Below are 20,649 nucleotides of genomic sequence, written 5' to 3'. Positions count from 1 at the left end.
TTCAAACACATGCATTAAACAAAAAAAAAACACTAAAAAAAGTCAACAGTGGCTATGTTCAGACTGGTGCAAGGCTGTTGTATTAATAAGTACACAATTAAATATTTTTAGCACAAGATAATCTGTTTACGATAGCATGGCGAGATGAAGTGGACAGCAAAGAAAAGGTTGTGATGGATATTTTTGACTGGTGTTGAGTAAAAAGAAAAAAAAATTAAAAGTGAAGAAGACAGAGAAAAGATAAGAGAATGCAAAAGATCCAACAATTCAGAGTGGTTGAGAAAAAAATGTTTGTATTTCATAGCCGAAGTTCAAAGTTTGACAGAAGTTTAAATATTAATATAAATAAAACACTATTGTTCTTCTGTTTATCTTGTTTCATTATCATATTTTGTCTGTTCTTCAGGCTGCATTTAAAAGTTGGTATCCCACAATTCCATTGGAGTGGATGGGGTTACATAAGTATGTATGCAAATTTTATGTCAATCAGCATACAGATTTTTGGCCAGTTGTATCTATTTTTCACAGGCCTTTCTCCAGATTTTTGATGTTTCCAGATTGAGAGGTATGGTAGGGAGCATAAAATCCCATTTTCAAATGTTATTTCTAATTGTTTTCTTCAGTCAGAAGTGGAATTTAGCTGGCAGTGCAATGAACATATGTCTAGAACCCTGCCTGCAAGCAATCAGCTTATGTTAATTCGGTAAACCAGTGATGAACAGAAACATTAATGCATTTCTTCAGTACACTGTTAGTAACTACCATTGCAAATTAACATGGGAAATACAAAATATTGTGCAAAGCTATCTGAAAATATGCATGCAAACATCCGTAAATGGAATGTTCCCAAACAGATTTGGCAGTGTCTTACCTCTGAACACCATTTTCGTTAGCATAAAAAAATCCACACTCTGCCAAGAACTTTTGGACTTGAGGCATCAGCACACTGTGAAGCTTTTCTACTTTACCCCCTCTTACCATCTGGTGATAATCAAAATTGATCATTGGAATATCTGTATAGTGGTCAGAAGCCTTCAAATGACTCTAAAATATGAAGACAAATGAAAATCTTAAAAAAATACAAGAGATTTATAAAATATTTGCATATACACAGCAAACAGTACATGAAAGTACCTTCTCTCAAAATGTAACAATTCTTTAAAGGAAAGATATTTACACTGGTGAATAACTCTTAGTTTTCTGTATGCATTAGCTGAATGATTTGATGATACTCGAACTGCTTAGGTGATAAAAAAAATTGCTTTTGTTTTATTTCTATACCTGTACAGTATTAATGGTAGTTATCAGGTTCTATTCATGTGCCATCTTTTGTCCATCATCCATGATTGAATAATGTAGGACAGTATTTTCAGTGCCACTAAATATTTAACCCGTGTTCTTGTTAACAATTTTGAGTTTAATGCTGCAGCACCGAAACTTTGAAATGAAATGTCAGCTAATTGGGTGCGGGAGTAATTCTTGTTCAAAGAATGATAGATGGTGTAGAAAAAAAACTCATTATCATATCACAATGCACACTGTATTTTTAATACAGTTTCTTTGTGCAGGAGTAGAAAAGGGTTGAGGGCAACTGTCTACTGCTAATGTTAAAGGAAATCAAAGAACAGGCTAAAGGTCCCTAAGCTTATACTGCGCTGAGGTTAAGTCAATGCTATGTGTATCACTGCATGTTTCTTAGAAAAATATAGCCATATCATGGAAACTTTCTCATGGGACAGGGTTGGCAGAAGGTACAACCATATCTGTACTAAAGAGCATACAGGGCTCTAAGAACTGGATGGTACTTCAACTTTGAAGTGCTTTTATTCTAAGTACTAAATACAAATTAAAGTGAAGCAAACCTACAACAACAAATGAACCATAAAATGTACATTACAAATAATGCAGAGTTTTTTTTAATAGCACTCTGAACCTCAAACATCACTAAAGAAAAGCTTCAGGTGAAAACATGTTAAAATCTCTGCAATCCACCTTGGTGCTGAAAATGCAACATTGCTGCAACCAAATGTAACAAGTTGCAAAGTTCTTACACTCAAAGGTTACAAATGATAAAGTACACAGCAATAGGAAACGCCAATCTTTAGTCTCAAAATCCGCTACCCTCTGTCCAATAGTTCACTATTAAGGCAACATTTACCTACCTCTCCACATATATGACAAACTCCCCCAAACGAACATCCACTAAATATTCTTCCCCAACACCTCGAAAAAATCAAACCTTCAGTTATGTGGAGACATACACCCTAACCCTGGCCCAAATCCTACCCAACAAAACACATCCAATGCTCAAAGTGAACCCCAAACAATAAAGCCTAGCACTCCATCACTCACCAACATACCCAAAAAACCTCCTTATTAACGTAAGCTACAGAAGTCTGCTAATTCCATGCTACCCTATCCGTATACTCTCCTGACATTGCTGTCCTAACCAAAACCTGACTTAAACCCCACATAAATAACAATGAGATCCAACCCATGGCTATAACATTCTTAGACAAGACAGGGCATCAAAACGAGGAGGAGGTGTAGCAATAACATAAAATGACTCTCAACTTTGAGCAACTGCAAGTAGATTCCCCAGACCCAAATAACACTGAACTACTAGTCTCATGCCTGAAAAACAACAAACACAGAATCCTGCTAGCAGTATAAATCCCACCCAACAAAAACCCATGTACTAGAGAAAATCTACTCTCATAGAGGTCTACTACATTTAGTCAAGAAACCATCATAGTTGGAGATTTTAATACTGACTGGCAAACGTATTCCTCTGAAAACACCTACAACTACACAAACTTACATGGTTTCACCCAACTGATTCATACACCCACTAGGGTTGACAAAAAACCCTCACACATCTATCACTCAGGCTGTCTGCCAAACAGCCTAAGTGACCACTGACTAACCTACTTCCTAAGGTAGCGCAACTTTCATGCAAAATCTACATCATACAAATAAGCAAGTAATACAAAAAATGTCTCCACAGACGGTTTTAAACAACTACTCCAAAACTGCAATTGGTCCCCATTAAAAAAACTCCCATTAGATGCAGCAATTGAATACTTCCACAGTAAATTTCTAGACATACTAAACACCCTGGTCCCTATAAGACACATTAGATTGAAATCTACTGCCCATGTCTCAAAAAGGAAACCAGACAATTACTAAAACAAAGAGACAAACTCTGGTACCAACATCAAGCCAGCAAAACCAAAGCCTCCACTGATAAATTACTGTCACTTAAGAAATACTTGCAAAAAACAAATAAAAACTGATAAAAAAACAATACTACTCAAACATGCAACACAAAAAATCAAAATAACCCACAAAAATTCTTGGGGTACCATCAAAAAGCTTATGCAACCAGACTGTACTTCCACCCCATCACCAAATACCCATAAATCAGAAGAAAATATAGCATCCCAGTTCAACTCCTTTTTCATAAACTCCATACTCTCACTTATAAAAAAAAACAAAAACAGATCCTAACAAATCACTCATCCTGTAACCAATGACAACCCTACCACTCCCTCCAGCCCATCCAAATAGGTAAAATAAATAAATTATTAAACAAGCTAAAACCTACAACTCTTGCTGCCGACAAATTACCAAATGAACACCTCAAACTAGCAGCCAACATCATCTGTTACCCAGTATCGATTCTGATTAATAGATCCATCTCAGACCAGTACATACCAAAACTTTGGAAAATCTCCTATGTAATTCCTCTCCACAAAGGGGGCTCATCATTTAACTCTCCAACTATAGACCAATATCCATACTATCCCCTCTTTTAAAAATTTTAGAAAAATGCGTCCACTCACAACTAATGGACCATCTATTAACTAATGAGCTCCTTGCCAACTCACAACACAATTTTTTTCCAGGCCATAGTACCACCACTGCCTTGCTTAACTTCACCAATATGTAAACCAACTAAAAATAACGGCCAAATGGTCTCTTCGATATTTCTAGATATATCAAAGGCACACAAGCAGCTTCTACAAGAACTGACATATCTTGACATATCTAAAAACACCTTCTCATGGTTCCGAATTTACCTTTCAGATTGCCAACAAGCAGTCAAGTGGCAAAACAATCTCTTCTCTGTTCCCTGTGACAGTAGGTGCTCCACAAGTCTCAATACTTGGTCCACTACTCTTCTCAGTCTTCACAAATAATCTTCACACTGCAACTAACCTTGCTACTATCTTACAATCCGCAGCTGATGCCACTGTCATCTGTGCCACACCCTGCAACAGCAACAAGAAGTTACCCAAAAATCCTTCATCGTCATCAAATCTTTCCTTAATAAATATTATCTCATCCAAAACCCAACAAAACCAAACTAATGCTATTCCCCAACAACAATCAAATCAAATAATTTCAACCAGGCCTTTAAAATCACCTCATCCAATCAAACACTAAATAAACCAATCTCCAAAACTAAGCTACTAGGCATCACTATTGATAATAATTTAAAATTTGACAAGCAACATCACTTGCAATTAAAAAGGCCCACATTAAACTGGGTTCTCTTTATAGGGTTAAAACTTACCTAACCAACTCTTCCAAACAAGCCATCACCAGGACTCACCTACTATCCACCCTATTCTATGCTTCCCGTACACTCGCAATCCTTAGGAAATTTGACTTAAGCAAACTTGAAACTTGCTTCCACAAGATAGCCATATTCGCCTTCAACCTACCCCACAGAACCCATCACTGTCTTGCTCTAAAACAACTCAAATGGATCGAACTATCCAACATATTATCCTTAAGCCAGATTACCCTAACCCACTCTACAGTATATATACCTGACAAGTGTCCAGCCATACACAATCTAGTACAAATCCACCCCAACAACAGGACCATAAGATCCTCCAACAAACTTCTGTTAAAAGTTACAAAATCTAACAGCAGCTTTGGACACTCTCATTACTCTAATCACATCTCTAAAGCATGGAATTCTATCCCTCAGAATATACTAAACACAATCAATCCACCACTGTTCAAAAATCTGCTAAAGACCCATCTAAATGACAACTGGCTATGCTCTTGCTTCTCACCAGGCTGAACTTACTTGGCATTTCCTCATCTCAGTACACCCTCAAACTCTTCTTCCACTTACTTCTCTGATATTTATATATATATATATATATATATATATATATATATATATATATATATATATATATATATATATATATATATACATATATATATATATATATATATATATATATATATATATATATACACACACAGACATATACAAATTTTGACAAAATTATCGTATGCTATTGTATGTTGTTGGATAAACACTGAATCGTATTCCATTGTATAGTATGCTTTTTTATGATCTGTATAATTTTGTGCTGTTATACTGTGCACTCTTATGTGGAGCTTTTTTCCCCGGGCCTCCTCTGAAAATGGGCAACTAGCCCATTCGGACTGTCCCGGTAAACAAATGCTAAATAAAGAAACAAACAGCTGCAGCTTGTTAAAAGATAATGGACAAAGATGGAATACCCCAGTAAACAGTACATCCAACTTCCATCTGCCCATCCATTGCTTATACAATTGTCAGCTTTTTGGCAAAAAACAGAAAAAAAAAACTCACAGACACACCAAATGCTGCAAAATTAGCTGAACCAATCTGTAGATCAAGGTAGCCAGCAGCTGAACTGATCAAAACAACCAACTGCAAACACACAAAGACAAAAGCTAATAATCTTCAAATTCAAAACGTTTTCAAATATTTAAGCGAATGTATACCCAAATCAAGCGTGCAAATAAATAACATTCAATAAATTCCAAACTCGGCCATCTTTGGACATTTGCAGAATGGCTGTTAGTTCAAAATGCAAACCAGTAAATCAGATGGAGGAGGCTGACAACTTCGTCTGTGTGGATTGCTTGAGAAAGCAACAGGCTGGAGGCTACAATCCAAAAGTGTAGTAAAAACAGATCTAGGAATGAATAATGTCATACTCTAACAGGAAACTGAGCAAAATAAAATCAATAAACTGATGAATATAAGCATCTTGACAAACTGGAGAGAAGTATTTTTTTTCTAAACTAGAAGTTATCAGATGATAAAGTGCACAAGGACAGCATATATTTGAAAAGTGCTTGCTGGTTTTAAGACATAATAAGAGTACAGTTGCGTAAAATCTTACAAAAATAGTAGATGTCCTCCTCTCCACTACAGGGATCTCATGCCAACAACAGACCCATTTCTGTCCAGTATACCAAAGCCTTTAGATCTTGCATGCACTGTATGTCAAACATATGCTCCCCGTTCAGGATATAGGGCATAAAGGCGATGTAAGGAACTGAACTGCCCCAGTACAGAACAGTCTCCATAGGACATAAGAGGCTATGCACATCCAGAAGGAAACCAAAATTAACCCAAAGGAAAAAGGGGGGATGGAGGGAGGGAACGAATACTGCAGCAATGAAGCGAAGGACATCTACTATTATGGTAAGATTTTGCACAACTGTACTATGTCCTTCTATATCACTGTTGCAGTATTCTTCACTGTAGGAAGGGTACAAAAGCTCAAGAAAAAAATTTGGGAGGAGGAAGGCTGGGAAGAGTTCTCAACAAACTCATGCAGAATGGCTCTAGCAAAACCCGCTCTGGCCCTAGAAACCATATCCATCTTATAATGTTTAGTAAAGATATCCACTGAAGACCAAGTAGCAGCTTCAAGGATGGAATTAGTGCGCAACCCTTTGAAGAAAGCACCAGAAGAAGCAACAGCCATAGTGGAGTGAGCTCTAACAGAAGTAGGCAGACATTTCTCATGAAAAGAATAACAAAAGGAAATGGTCTTAGATATCCAGGATGAGATAGTTTGCTTACAAGCTGCCAAACCCAATGTCCTGGGATGAAAAGAAACAAAAGGGTGGTCAGACTTACAAATGGCCATAGTTTTATCCGAATAAAACCTCAGCTGTCTGTGCAAATCCAAGGTATGTAGGACCCTGTCACTAGTAGACTGAGAAGGAAAAAGGTACAAAGTTGTACTGCCTAATTCAAAGACAACTTATTAACCATCTTGGGCATAAAAGAAGGATTAGTACGAAGGGACACCCTGTCCCTGTGGGGGGAAAAAAAGGGGGGGTGGCTCAGAAACCCTCCAAGCAGAATTAAAGCAAGCAATAAGACAATCTTCCAGGTACAATGCTGCAGACATGAAGAACCTGCAAAAGGAGCCTGGGTCAGTTTTTCTAAAATAAAATTAAGGTCCCAAGGAGGAGGAATAGGGTTCCCTGTGGACCCAACACACAGGGCACCTTTAAGAAACTGTTTGACCTCAAAGAGAGAAAGGGATACTCAAGGGCAGGCAGGCAGAAATGACTGACAAATGAGCCTTTACAGAAGAATAGGCTAAGCCAGACTGGAGCAACTACAATAAATAGGAAAGAACCAAAGGGACCCCCCACTGAAAAAGTGTCCTAGCTATGGGCATGGCACCAGACAGAAAATCACTTCCATTTGGATGTATAAGACTTCCTTGTTGCAGGTTTTCCGGCCTCCTGGAAAACTCTAAGCATGTCCTCAGAAAAGAAGTGCCTAAACAGGATCAGAACCCTACCACCCACTGTATCAGTTGAAGAGTGGACAAGTGAGGATGGATGAATGACCCTTTGTCTTATGTTAGGAGGTCCAGCCAGGGAGATAACTTGTGGAGATTGCCCCAGGCCAAATAAATTAAGAGTGGGATCCAGTGCTGCTCTGGCGAAAAGGGAGTCACTAGCAAGAATTTTGGGGAGTCCAGCTGAATCTTCTACAGGACTCTCAGAAGTAGGGGAAGGGGAGGGAAGGCATACAGGAACATCCTCTTCCATGGAAAAGAAAGGACGTCCATCTTCTACACCAGATGGCATGGCACTCTGGAAAAGAAAAGATGGAGCTGCATGTTCAGAGAGGAGGCAAAAAGATCCACCTGAGGAATACTCAAGCAAAGAACTATCTCCAGAAGCACGTCTCTGTGAAGCATCCATTCATGAACCTATGTTTAGAACCTGCTCAAAGCGTCTGCCACTAGACTGTGCTCTAAAAGAATATATACTGCCTGAAGAGTTAACTGCTAACTGAGAGCCAGATCCCAGGCCTGAACAGCCAACCTGCAGAGAAGGTAAGACTTTGTGCCCCACTGCTTGTTGACATACCACATTCACTGTGGTGTTGTCCATGTAAATCTTCTGATGGCCTGGAGAGAGCATGGAGTGAACAGCATGAAGGCCAGAATCAGTGCTCTACAGATCTTGAGAAAGAACCAGAGGCTGGAAGGGCAAGCCTGGGTTGAGGAAAAGCTGCTGACTCCACTACTCAATTTTCACTTTAAACAAGGAAGGAGAGGCAGACTGAAATCCAGAGGGTGGCAATGCTTAAGCCAAACTGACTTTAGGTACCACTGAAGCTTCCACATGTGCAGTCTGGGAAGAGGAAGCATCAGAATAGAAGAGGCCATGAATCCCATCACTCGAAGAAACTCTCTGGCTAGAATAGCAGGCATAGGAAGAAGAGACTGAAAGAAAACTGTCAAACACAGAACTTTTGGAGGTGGAACAGAGGCCAACAATGGTACTCTCGACAGTGAAACCCAAACTTTGGAGGAGAGATATGGTGAACTCCAGATCCCGTAACAGCCAAATGGGTGAAGGTGCCTGAAGTAACAGGTTATGTAGATAAGGAAAAACCTTAATACTTTGGAGGCTGCAAAAGGCAATCACAGGAGCTATGCATTTGGTGAATATCCTTGGGGCAGTAGAAGGGCCAAAGGGCAAAACAGAGAATTTAAAAGGAAAGGAAGAAACGGAGAAATGTAAAAGCTTCCTGAAAAGAGGGTGAATAGCACTATGAAGATAAGCATCCTTCAGATACAAGAACACTAGAAAAGCCTGGGGTAGAACAAGAGGAAACAGGGTTTGAAGAGTAAGCATCTGAAAAGAGGGAACCTTGAGAAAGGAGTTGAGCAAGGAGAGAGCCAGAATAGGTCTCCAAATCCCCTCCTTTTCGAGGGACCAGGAACATCCTGGAGTAAAATCCCTACCCTACTTGTGAAGGAGGGATAGGTTGAATAATTCCCCAGTCCACCAGGAACCAAAAGATCTCTGAGAAAAGAGGATATTGTTCCAGGGGAGGTTGGGAAATCCCTGAAAAAGGAGGGCGAGACCTCCACACCATGAAGTAACCCTGACAAATGATAGCTAGAACCCAAGAATTTGAGAAGATGATATGCCAGTTTAGAAGACAGTGGGAGAGACGGAGGGACAAGTGAACCTGGATGAAGGGTGGGGATGGGGGTCAAGATGTCAAAGGGATGCAGTCTTGTCAGATAAAGGAGGCTTCTGAACCACAGGAGCCCGAGAAGAATTGGAAAGAGGAGCTCGCCTACCACCCTTCCTGCATTTAGTGGCCTGACGAGGCTGCCTGCAAACAAAAACAGACTTAGGAAAGTTCCTCTGGAACTTAGGGATAGCAAACACAAAAATATGTTTAAGATCCTGCAAAGCTTTCCCTTTATCCTGAAAAGACAAACTATCTGCAGCAACAGTTCCAAACATTTTTTTTATTATCCACAGGAACATCCAGCAACTTGGACTTAATAACTTCAGGTAAAGACTGCAGAATCAAAAATAATGCCTCATGACACACCCAAAGGCAGCAGCTCTGGAAGATGCATCAACAGCATCATGGCTACACTTGATAGACTGACGAGCCACCTGAGATGTATAAACCAAAACAGACAGAGTAGGTCAAGTAGGTTTGGTAAGTGATGGTCTGAAAAGGTCAAAGCAGAAGCAGTATAAACCTTCTTACCAATTCTCTCCATAGTCCTATAATCCTTATCTGAAGGAAGAAGCTTGGAAGAGGGCAAACGTTTAGAAAGCTTGTCTGAATAGACTGACACCAAATCAAGGTCAGCTGAAGGACAAAAATAAAAACTGACAATCCTCGGGTACGTTATAAGAACCTGTGAAGTTTCTTTAGAGCAAGAGGTTGAGAATTGGGAGACAGAAGCATCTATAAAGGTGTCTAACAAAGCAGCCAATACAGGAGGTACTACAGAAGGTTTAGGAGTGTCCACCTAAAGCAGCTCATGATACCTTTTCTCGATATCAGACACCTGAAAAGAATTCCTCTTAAAATATTCCATCATTCTAACTATAGTGTCTCCAAAAGACAATTCCTCTAAAGGACACTCAGGATTAATGGACTCTTCTTCATCAGAACCACAGGCCAAGGGTGAAGGCATTTGAGAAGAGTAAGACAAAGACACATCATCAGACTCTGAATCTTCATCTGAGGAATCGGGTTCCCTAGCCCATTTGGAAAGAGTTTAAGTCCAAGGGGGAGCAGGCACAGAAATCTCTTGGGGAGGATTCAGGGCCATTAAGGCATTAAACAGCCTCTGAATAAACTCCTGCCATTACCGTTCAGGATATTTTGGGTGTATAGAAGTAGTCTTCTTGCTCTTTTTGTACAGATGTCAGCCCTAACAAACACTGGAGGTTCTGACCCTTGACGAGATTCAAGAGTGCACAGAACCTCTTCCTTGACCAGAATCCCTCTACAGCCCTCTGACATAATCAACCACAAAGCAGACACCTGCAAAGTCTCAAAAGATGTGTGAAAGGAAGGCTCCATGATGGCCTCTGACAGGGTCGCAATAGAGGAATCTGATGTAGACACTGGACAGCCTTAGAGCAACATCTGGTGATGGCAGGACAGTCAAAGAATCCAGAAGAGATTTCTTCACATCCTCTTACTTAGCAGTAACTTGGGGTTAGAAGATTCTGACACAGTACCTTGGGCTAACAGTTTAAGCCTCTGGTTGTTGAGATAGATGGCCAAGGAGGTCAACTGGCTTCTAAGAGTCTTAGGCACAAATACTTTACAAATGCTACAGGTCGTAAGGACGTGGGAAGCACCCAGACAAAAAAGATACCATTTGTGACCATCCTTATGGGGAATCTGTCTCCCACACTGACATTTTTCTCTTGGATGACATGAACTCTAGGTAACGAAAAAATAACAAGACTGAAAGAAAAAGAAAAAAAAAGACCCAAACAGGGCACTAATCAGATGGCTAGGTATTCAGCACAGCAAAGGGCATTCAGACCTACAAGTGATAATGGTGTTTGGACTGAAGGCAAAGAAGTTCTGAGTAATTGTGTCTATACATCACCTTTATGCCCTATGTCCTGAATGGGAAGCATACGTGTGATGTACAGCACATACAAGTTTTACAGGCTCTGGTATAATGGTCAGATGTTGGGCTATCCTTGGCAGGAAATATTTACAGTTAAGAATACTGCAACAGTGACACAAAAGGACATTAAGCAAGATACAGGGTGGTAAGCAAGTCATATCTGTTTATATATATATATATATATATATATATATATATATATATATATATATACACACACACACACACACACACACACACACACACACACACACACACATTACCAGATGTAATTAGAGTCATCTCCCTTGCATGCAACCCCGTGTTTTGCTTTTATAAATCAGAAAAACAGAAAGCGACTTAAAATATGTAAGCAGTGGTATAAATAATGTTTTTGAGTGAATAATGTGTAAACAGAGTGTTGTTTTCTTTAAATGTAGCCGAGAAGAAATTACCTGTATTAGTAGGCTTGCTGAATGAGCATTTGGAGATAATGCAGAGGGGTGGGACAAGCCCAGGCAGAAAGTGGTTGCTCTGGCTAATGGGAACTTCGTGCTAGCCAAAGTGAAAAACACTGTTGAAGAAAAAGCTGGAAAACATTCTTGCTAGAAGGAATCCAGAGTGTGCCATTATCAGAGATAGTTTCCAAGCAATACAAGACTGATCAAAGGTTCTGGCTACTTAATTTAGTTAAATCCTCAACTCTTTATTTTGTTTAGAAGAACAAGCCTCATCAACACTTGTAAACTGCACTACATTTTATAAAGACTGGCAGTCTCAGCAGCATTAATATTTCACACAAGAGGACTGTGGCAGACATTTCTGGCACCAGTTATTATTCACAAAATCCTGAGACTTATAGTTGCTAATATTAGTATAGTTTCCCCAAAGACAGAGACAGACGCTGAGCAAGACAGTTGGCTTAAGAGGATTAAGGAGCTATTAACGAGTTGTTTCCTGTGGTCCAGTGGTGCAATATTTGATTCCCTTAGCCTTCATTGCCTAATTGTGCAACTCTGAGCAAGTCAACCAGACACACCTACGGAACTGAGTCTGAAAAAGGTCCATGGAGATCAGTGCACTACCTTGGAAAACATATAAAAATAAATAAAACAAATTTTTGTTTGTGCATCTGTGTGTGGATCCCTGTGCCAATAGTGTAGGAGTTACTAAAGAAAATATCAGCTACAGCAAAAGAGATTGTCACTCTAGCAAAGTCAATATTTATCCCAAGGACAGTTCAGTAGCATTAAAAAGCTAACCTCAGGGGGGCCTTGAGGGGGTAATCTTATCACCTTTAAGCAGAGTACCTACTAGTAAGAATGGTGATTGAACATTCTGGGCCAGGACCTTATCAGCTCAGTTAACTGGAGAACCAACTGATTACCAGAACATGATAAAGTGAAAAAGGCTTCATTTGAAAGAGATGGAAATATCTCAGACAAAAGCTGAAAAGCTTCACAGCAGGACATTGGGGTCTGAATGGAGAGATGACAAGTCAGCAAGCAAGGAGTAGTACTGCTGAAATTGAATTCATCTTCAAGTCTTTGTGAATATCTTCACAAGGTGGACTCTGTTTTCAGAGAATCTCAGTAAGACAACACTGATATACAGACTGTATTTATATAGCATATATCATGGACAGAAGTAGGTTAACAACAAAAAAAAGAGCTGGGTGCACAAGAGCCAGGATAAAAAAGTGCCCAATCCTGGTAGGCACATTGGTGCCAGGAATGGGAAAGATGACAGTGTAGAATCCTCAAAATATGGAAACATTCCTACAATGAGGCAGGCCCAGGGAGAGGATCCCCCCCCCCCCCCCCCGCTGTTGTAGAAGGAAGCAGTAGTCCACAAAAATCACAAAAACTGACAGGCCAACGAAGAGCCATAAAGACGATAAAGTGGACTATTAAGGATAAGAAAGAAATTATGTATTGTTACTATTATACAAAAAGCTCAGAATTTCCAGACACAGGATATACAAAACGATTAACAGAGAAAGTAGAGGAAAGAAAAATACTTCAATAAGAAAAACTGTCAGAAGCTTCAAATGAAAATTTGTGTTCGTTAATACAACAGATTTGTGAAAAACAGTATACAGCTCAAGATACTTTGATCTGTTTAGAAAAAGAATCATCTAAGGAAGTGCGAAAATACAAACAAAACCAAGAAATATTTGAAAAGTATAAAAAAGAAATATGGACATGGGAAAGAAAGACAAATTTAATATGGTGCGATATTTATGCAAAAGAGAAAGCCAAATTAATAAATATAAAGAAGGCACCCCCAAAGATATTCAAAGAGAAATACAGGCAAAGGAATCCAGATATGGAAAATTTCACAATAAAAAATATAATATCACAAAGATGGAATGTAGAAAAGAAGATTAGTAAAGTAGAAGTTAAAAAAAATATAAGCTGAAGTTATGGAGTGCCTGCGAAGTGAAGGATTTGGTGCAGAAGGTCTAACACAGGTTACATTATAGGATGATGGAGTAAGTCCCCAAAGTAAGGAGAAGCAGGAAGAGCAGGAAATATCTGTAAAAGAAATATGGACATGGCAAAGAAAAAGAGATTTAGTATGCTGTAATATTTATGCAAAGGAGAAAGCAAAACTAACCAATATAAAAAGAGCAGTACTGAAGATATTTGAAGAGAAATACAGGCAAAGGAATCCAGACATGGAAAACTTTACAATACAAAAAAATAGGACAAAGAGGAAAAGTAGAAAAGGAGATTAGTAATGGAGAAGTTAAAGAAATAGAAACCGAGGTTATGGAGTACCTGCAAAGTGAAAGATTCAGTGTAGAAAATGTAATTCAGAAAGCACCACAACAGGATAGAGCAATGGATATCCAAATTAAGGGGAAACCAGTGGAACAGGAAGCAATTGGTCAGGCACCATATGACGATAACTTGCAGCCTTACACAGAAAACCAGTATAAATGTTCACTTGAAGCTAGACAGCAAGGGAAGGAACAGGAAACTGAGACAACTCTGATGCAGTCAATGTCGAGGAGTGATAGGCCAGTGAGTTCCCATATGATAAAGGAACGGATGGCAGAGGATAAAATTGAAGAGAATGTGCCACAGAAAGATGCTATAGAACCTTCTACAGAATGCCTGCAGGAAATGGAAAATAAGGAATGTGCCCTCAGTTCGGAAGAAAATGAGCTGTGAGAAGAGTTGCTTGATTTATTAGACATAGATATATTAAGATCAATGAAAGAAATAGACTGCAGAAGGTTAATAAAACACAAAAAGTCAAAAATCTGATAAAACAAATGAACACAGTAATTAGGACTATTCATAGAGATCCATGCGATATAACAGAAGTGAACAGGATATATTACTGTGCAGTTAAATTAATATCTGATAAAGTTACTGATATATATTTAATGTTTACTTAAACCTAGGTTTTTAATGCGATCATATATTTATGAAACTCTGCATTGTTACAAATATTATAAGGTTTCAAAAGGTATATTATTTATATTCATATATTTTTACATTTGTATTTTTTGCACTACTTATAATAGAACTTTTCTTTGCAGATTCACACGTTCGATTAGAAACATATGAATTCATACTTATATTCATCATATTATTTTATTTTTTACAATCTTTATGTCAAGTTCTGTTTTTCAGAACTTCGCTTATGGAAAATGTAAAACTGAGTAAAATCTTTATTCAAATAATGCCTTACAAGTTCTATTAATGTGCTGTGAATATTAGTGATGAAATAGTTAGTACATATGCTTTGATTTTCAGCGTTTTGTTTTGTCAAATTCTAACTACTGGTAGCTTAAAGCTTGTTTTTAAGATTACTGTATTTTTAAATAAGTTCAAAGTTAATTATATAATTGTATAATGAATTGATTGATTGATTTATTGAAAGATGAGTTTCTTTTTACTACATAAGCTCTGACATTTACTATGTTGTATATGGTCTGAGGAAGCATATCAGGAGATACGCGAAAGCGCTTACCACAGCATCCAATAAACTTTTTACATTTTATTCTTTCAACGTGGAGAGTCTGAAGTTTGTATTCTACATCATTTATCCTATTGTTTAACTTGAGACTCCTTAGCTGCAGTGATTCGTTTGTTTGTGCTTAACTGATAAAGTTCTACTACAAGAACACAGGGTAGTGAGGGAAAGGAAGGAGAAAAATCAAATACCATCATGGAAATATCGAATACAGAAAACTATAAAGCAGTTAAGACAAGAAGTGTCACTATTAGAAGACTATAGAAGATGGAACAGATCAACAAAAGTAATAAAGATAAATGTGATAAAAGCAATGCGCAGTATTAGAACAGAACAGGATCTAGCGTGCACTATCGCAAATAACAAACTAAAAATGTCAGCACAGGTGGAAAAACTTAGAAGATACAATGATAAATATAAAGGAAAATTACAAAATAAGCAATTTATTGATGACCAAAAAAAGTTTTACAGAGAATTGGAAAACAATGTAAAAGGAATTGAAAGACCGCCAAAAAAGAAAAAAATAATTGATACATTTTGGAGAAGTATTAATAAACATCCTGTGGAACATAACAAAGATGCTAAATGGATAGAAGTTGTTAAAAGAAAGAAGAAACATTTTAAAGGTACAGGATATGAAATAGGATGAAGTAATAGCCAGACAGATTGAAACAAAGTTAAGAAAAGCCTCTAATTGGAAAACCCCAGGCCCAGATGCAGTATCACTTTTCTTTGCACGAAGATTTAGCCATGAGTAAGAACTATTTACATGTACACCCCAAACAGACGCCAACCTGGTTAATAACAGGAAAAACAATGCTCCTACTTAAGAGTGAATCTGCAAGCTATCCTAAAAATTAATGACCAATAACTTGCCTTCTGATGACATATAAACTATACACGGGAACTGATGCTAATGGAGTTTACAGTCATTTAGAAGAAAACTAAATTATGGCAGTAGAACAAAAGGGTAATAAGAGAAAGTCATATGGAACAAAGGATCATTTGTTGTTAAATAAAGTCATAGTGGAGAACTGTAAAAAGGGGAAGAGTCTAAGTATGGCATGGACTGACTACAAAAAAGCATTTGATAGTATTCCACATTCGTGGATAAAAGAGCACTTAAAATGTATAAGATATACCCTGCACTGATCAATTTCTTTACAGTGACCAAGAAACAGTGGCAGACCACTTTGCAATTAAGCCATGATAAAGGACAAATTATTATCTCAGGGATAAAAATTCAAAGGGGGATATGCCAGGCTGACTCTGTCACAGCTGCTATTCTGCCTTGCCCTTAACCCATTAAGTTGTCAACTTAACAGCTTAGACCATGTCTTTAATTTGGCTCCTAGAAAACAACAAAGTGTAAAGACTTCTCATCTTCTCTTTGCCGATGATTAAAAACTGTACAGCTCATAAGATGAGGAACTGAAAGCACAACTGCAAGTTCTCAAAACTTTTTCAGATGATATAAGAATGTCATTTGGTCTTGATAAATGTGCAAAAGCAACCTTTAAAGCAGGGAAAACTGCAACACCAGGAAAACATCAGTTTGAGACAAGAATGTGATATAAAAGAACTTGAGCAAGAAGGAATGAATAAATATTGGAAATGATGAAGGATCAACAATAAAACATGAACAAATGTGAATAAAACTTACTAGGGAATACTTGAGAAGACGTAAATTAATCCTGAAAACAGTACTGACATCTAGGAACAAAATCCAAGCTATAAACCAATTTGCTCTTCCTGTCCTAACTTACAGTTTTCGAGTGATTGACTGTCCCCAAAACGTGTTGTATAGAGCAGACAGGTAAACAAGAAGGAAGCTTCATGCTCGCCAAATGATTTATAAAAATCAGTGCATACCAAGATTATATATTCCCCATTCCAAAGGAGGGATGGGTCTGCTTGAAATTGATTACATGTATAGATCTGCAATCATGGGACTCCATACATATCTGCTGACCTCATAAGACCCAAACATAGTGAAAGTTTTGAAACAGGAGGAGAATAAATCTAAGATGACTTCTCTGTTTAATGTAGCAGAAACAAATTGGCATCAAGCAGGAATGGAAATCAAACTAGAAGTGGATAAAAATCAGGCAGCAACTGAAAGTGCCAAAAAACAAAAGAAAGAACATAAGATGAAGGACCAGATGAGAAGGCAAGAAATGTGGAAAATGCATAAAACAGTTGCAAGTACAGAAAACTTCTGGAAGAACCTCATGTTGCTCAGGAACGAATGCAGGAATGGGTAAGGTGAGGCAAATTCAAACCAAGAGATGAAAGGTTAATATTGGCGGCCCAAGATAGTGGACTGCATACATGTTCGTTTACAAAGTCCACTGAACATGTGTGAGAAACAGACAAATGTAGGTTTTGTAAAACCAAATTGGAAACAGTTGGACACCTCGTTGCTGGCTGCAACATACTAATGGCAGAAGGACTATATAATGAAAGGCATAACAATGTGGCAAGACTGTTGCTCTGGGGATTGTGCAAACATTATGGTACTGGGGATTGTGCAAACATTATGGTACTGAAGTAGGTAAAAAACACTGGAAACATCAGCCACAAAGCATCATAGAAAATGAAGAAGTCTACATCGCATGGCATCATCCATTACCAAGAGTTCAAAAGACAGATACTACAAACCGGATATAGTGGTCTAATAAAAGAAGACAAAAGTAGCACTGATCATTGAAATCGCCACACCCAGTGACTCAGTGTCTTGCGTACAGAGAGAAGTACAGTTGTGTACACTTACCATGAATGTAGATGTTCAAGTGCATTCACTGTTGCAGTCATTACATTTGGGTAATCTGCTGGCAGGTTGCCCTCAGTCGGCCTGATTAACAAAATCTTGGGTCCCGCATCATTGCTGTCCCTTCTTCCATGGCGTCAGGTCGTCAGGGGTATAAAACATGCAGCCGATGCCATTACATCAGTTTTTCTTGCCCCAGATGTCAGGTGCCCCCCTAATGGGGAGAAAATAAACATAAAAAACAAAGGTATACCTCCAACAAAAAGAAAATACACCAAAAAGGCTTTTAAGCATAGTAAAGGAAAGTAGAGGCATAGCCAGAAAAGTTAGGGGGGCTGGAGGGAGGGTAACAAGGACTGCAGCAGTGAATACACATGAACATCTACATTTATGGTAAGTGTACACAACTGTACTATGGTTCTTCATGTTTCACTGTTGTAGGCATTACATTTGGGTAGATTCCCAAAGCTATGATTGGGAGGAGGAGTTTATACAGCATTAGGGCCAGCTATAAGGCCCTGCAAGACAGCAGTGGCAAAGCCAGCTCTGGATTTAGAGAAAATTGGTAAATAATGCTTGGTGAAAGTATGTACACAGCTCCAGGCAGCACCTTCTAGGATGTCCCTGGTAGGAACACCTCTGAAAAAGGCTGCAGAAGTAGATGCAGCCCTGGTGGAGTGAGATCTGATCCCCTGGGGGAAAGGTTTTACATGGTGCTTATAGCATAATTAATGCAATGGCTTATCCATTTAGAAATGGTTTGCTTTGAAATAGCCTTCCCCTCTGCCCCTGCAGCAAATGCCACCAGCAGTTGTTCAGATTTTCTTTGAGGTTTAGTCCTGTCCAAGTAGAATCTAAGTTGTCTGTGCACATCCAAGGAATGCAGAATCCGTTCCCCTTTGTTCTGTGTATTGGGAAAGAAGGTTGGCAAATGAATGGACTGATCAAGAGCCATACTGGATACCACCTTGGGCATGAAGGATGGATTGGTGCTGAGTGATACCCTGTCCGCATTAAAGATGATGAAAGGCTCCACTGTCATAAGGGCCTGTAATTCAGATATCCTTTTAGCTGAAGTGACTGCTAAAAGGAAGGCTGTTTTCCAAGAAAGAAATTTTAAGTCTGCAGTAGCAGCTGGCTCGAAAGGAGGTAGAATGAGTTTCTCCAAAACAAAGTTAAGGTCCCAGGCAGGGGTTGGAGCTCTCCTGGGTGGTCTCAAAGTTTTTTGCCCCTCTGAGATACTGCTTGAGCAGAGGATGAGAGAAGAGGGATGGTTCTGTGTTATAATGAGCAAATATCTGAGGCGTGGATTTTAATGGAGGAAAAAGACAGGCCCTTTTGAAGCATCTCAGTTAAATACTGCAAAATCTGAGGTAAATTGGGTGCTGCTGTGTTCATCCCTCGAGACTGGTTCCAGGCACAGAATAATCTTTTCCATTTCTCAGCATAAGATCTCCTAGTACTAGGTCTCCTTGCCTCCAAGATGACATCCATCACAGGTTTGCTAAGGGATGATAAGGGTGAATTTAAGTGATTAGCCAGGCTGCAAGGTTCAATGTTGGAAGCTGTGGGTGCAGAATTTGGTTCTCCTGCTAAGACAGCAGGGAAGGGGTCTGAGGCAGGTGCCATGGAGATAACTGCGACACACTGCGCAGGAGGGGGTTACCAGTGTTGGCGCGGCCAGGCTGGAGCAATCAAGGTCATTCTTGGTTTGTCCTGTTTGACTTTTAGTAGAATTTTGGAGAGCAAAGGCAGCGGGGGGAAGGCGTAGACTGATAGGTTTTTCCAGCTGAAGGACAGAGCATCCACTTTCCAGGCTTGTTTGTGGGAAGCCCTTGTGCAAAACTTGTCCAACTGGTAGTTCTGGGCGGAGGCAAGTTTCTGCTTAGTCCGTCTGCCAGTGTATTCAATTTTCCTGGCAGGAATTGAGCTTGTAGGTGCACTTGGTAGCTCAAGGCTGTGTTACACAATGCCATGGCTAGTCTGCAGAGGGGGTAGAAATGTGTACTCCCCTGCTTGTTTATGTACCACATAACCGTGGTGTTGTCCATCTTTACCATTAGTTGTCCTGGAAGAATGTAGTCTTTGAAGGCTGTCAGAGCATTCTGTACAGCTAAACATTTCTTTTTGAAAGATATGTAGGTGCATTTGATTTGGGTTCCATTTGCCCTGAATGCACTTTCCTGCCAGGTGAGCCCCCCCCATGCATAGTGCGATGCCTCTGTAGTTCGGGTTTGGGTGGCAGGGGGTAGTGTGAGTGGTAGTCCCTTGTTTTGGTGGCAGGCCTTTGCCCACCAAAGGAACTCTAGGCGTAGGCAAGGTATGATAGGAATCATTGTTTCCAGGCTGTGATAATATTGACTCTATAGGCTTTTTAGATACCACTGTAGTTTCCTCATATGCAGTCTTGCATATGGAATTAGAAGAATGCAGGACGCCATTAACCCCAAGGCTTGCAGTATTTGTCTTGCAGATAGCAGGGTTTTTGTGGCCACTTGTTTGAAGTAGGTTACCAAATGAATTTGCTTTTCTGGCATGAGGAAAGCCATCTGGGCTGTTGTATTCAACCTTGCACCCAGGAATGTAATTTGTTGACAGGGCACCAGTTGTGATTTCTTTTCGTTTATGGTGTACCCCAGACAAGTTAGAGCCCTTTTT

At 39.2% G+C, this 20,649-nt stretch overlaps 1 protein-coding gene across 1 annotated transcript in view; it reads right to left on the bottom strand.

Moving 5' to 3' along the window:
* Window positions 1–20,649, bottom strand: part of SYNJ1 (synaptojanin 1) — a 2,168,218-nt gene that overhangs the window by 1,685,454 nt on the left and 462,115 nt on the right. The window contains exon 9 of the mRNA XM_044071423.1: window positions 872–1,044. Coding sequence (XP_043927358.1) covers window positions 872–1,044 — 173 coding nt within the window. The remainder of the gene's footprint in view (window positions 1–871; window positions 1,045–20,649) is intronic.

This window comes from Protopterus annectens, chromosome 5.part0 (genome assembly GCF_019279795.1).
Source record: "Protopterus annectens isolate FY-2018-M chromosome 5.part0, PAN1.0, whole genome shotgun sequence".
In the NCBI taxonomy this organism is placed as follows: domain Eukaryota; kingdom Metazoa; phylum Chordata; order Ceratodontiformes; family Protopteridae; genus Protopterus; species Protopterus annectens.
This window is presented reverse-complemented; position numbering and strand designations above follow the sequence as displayed.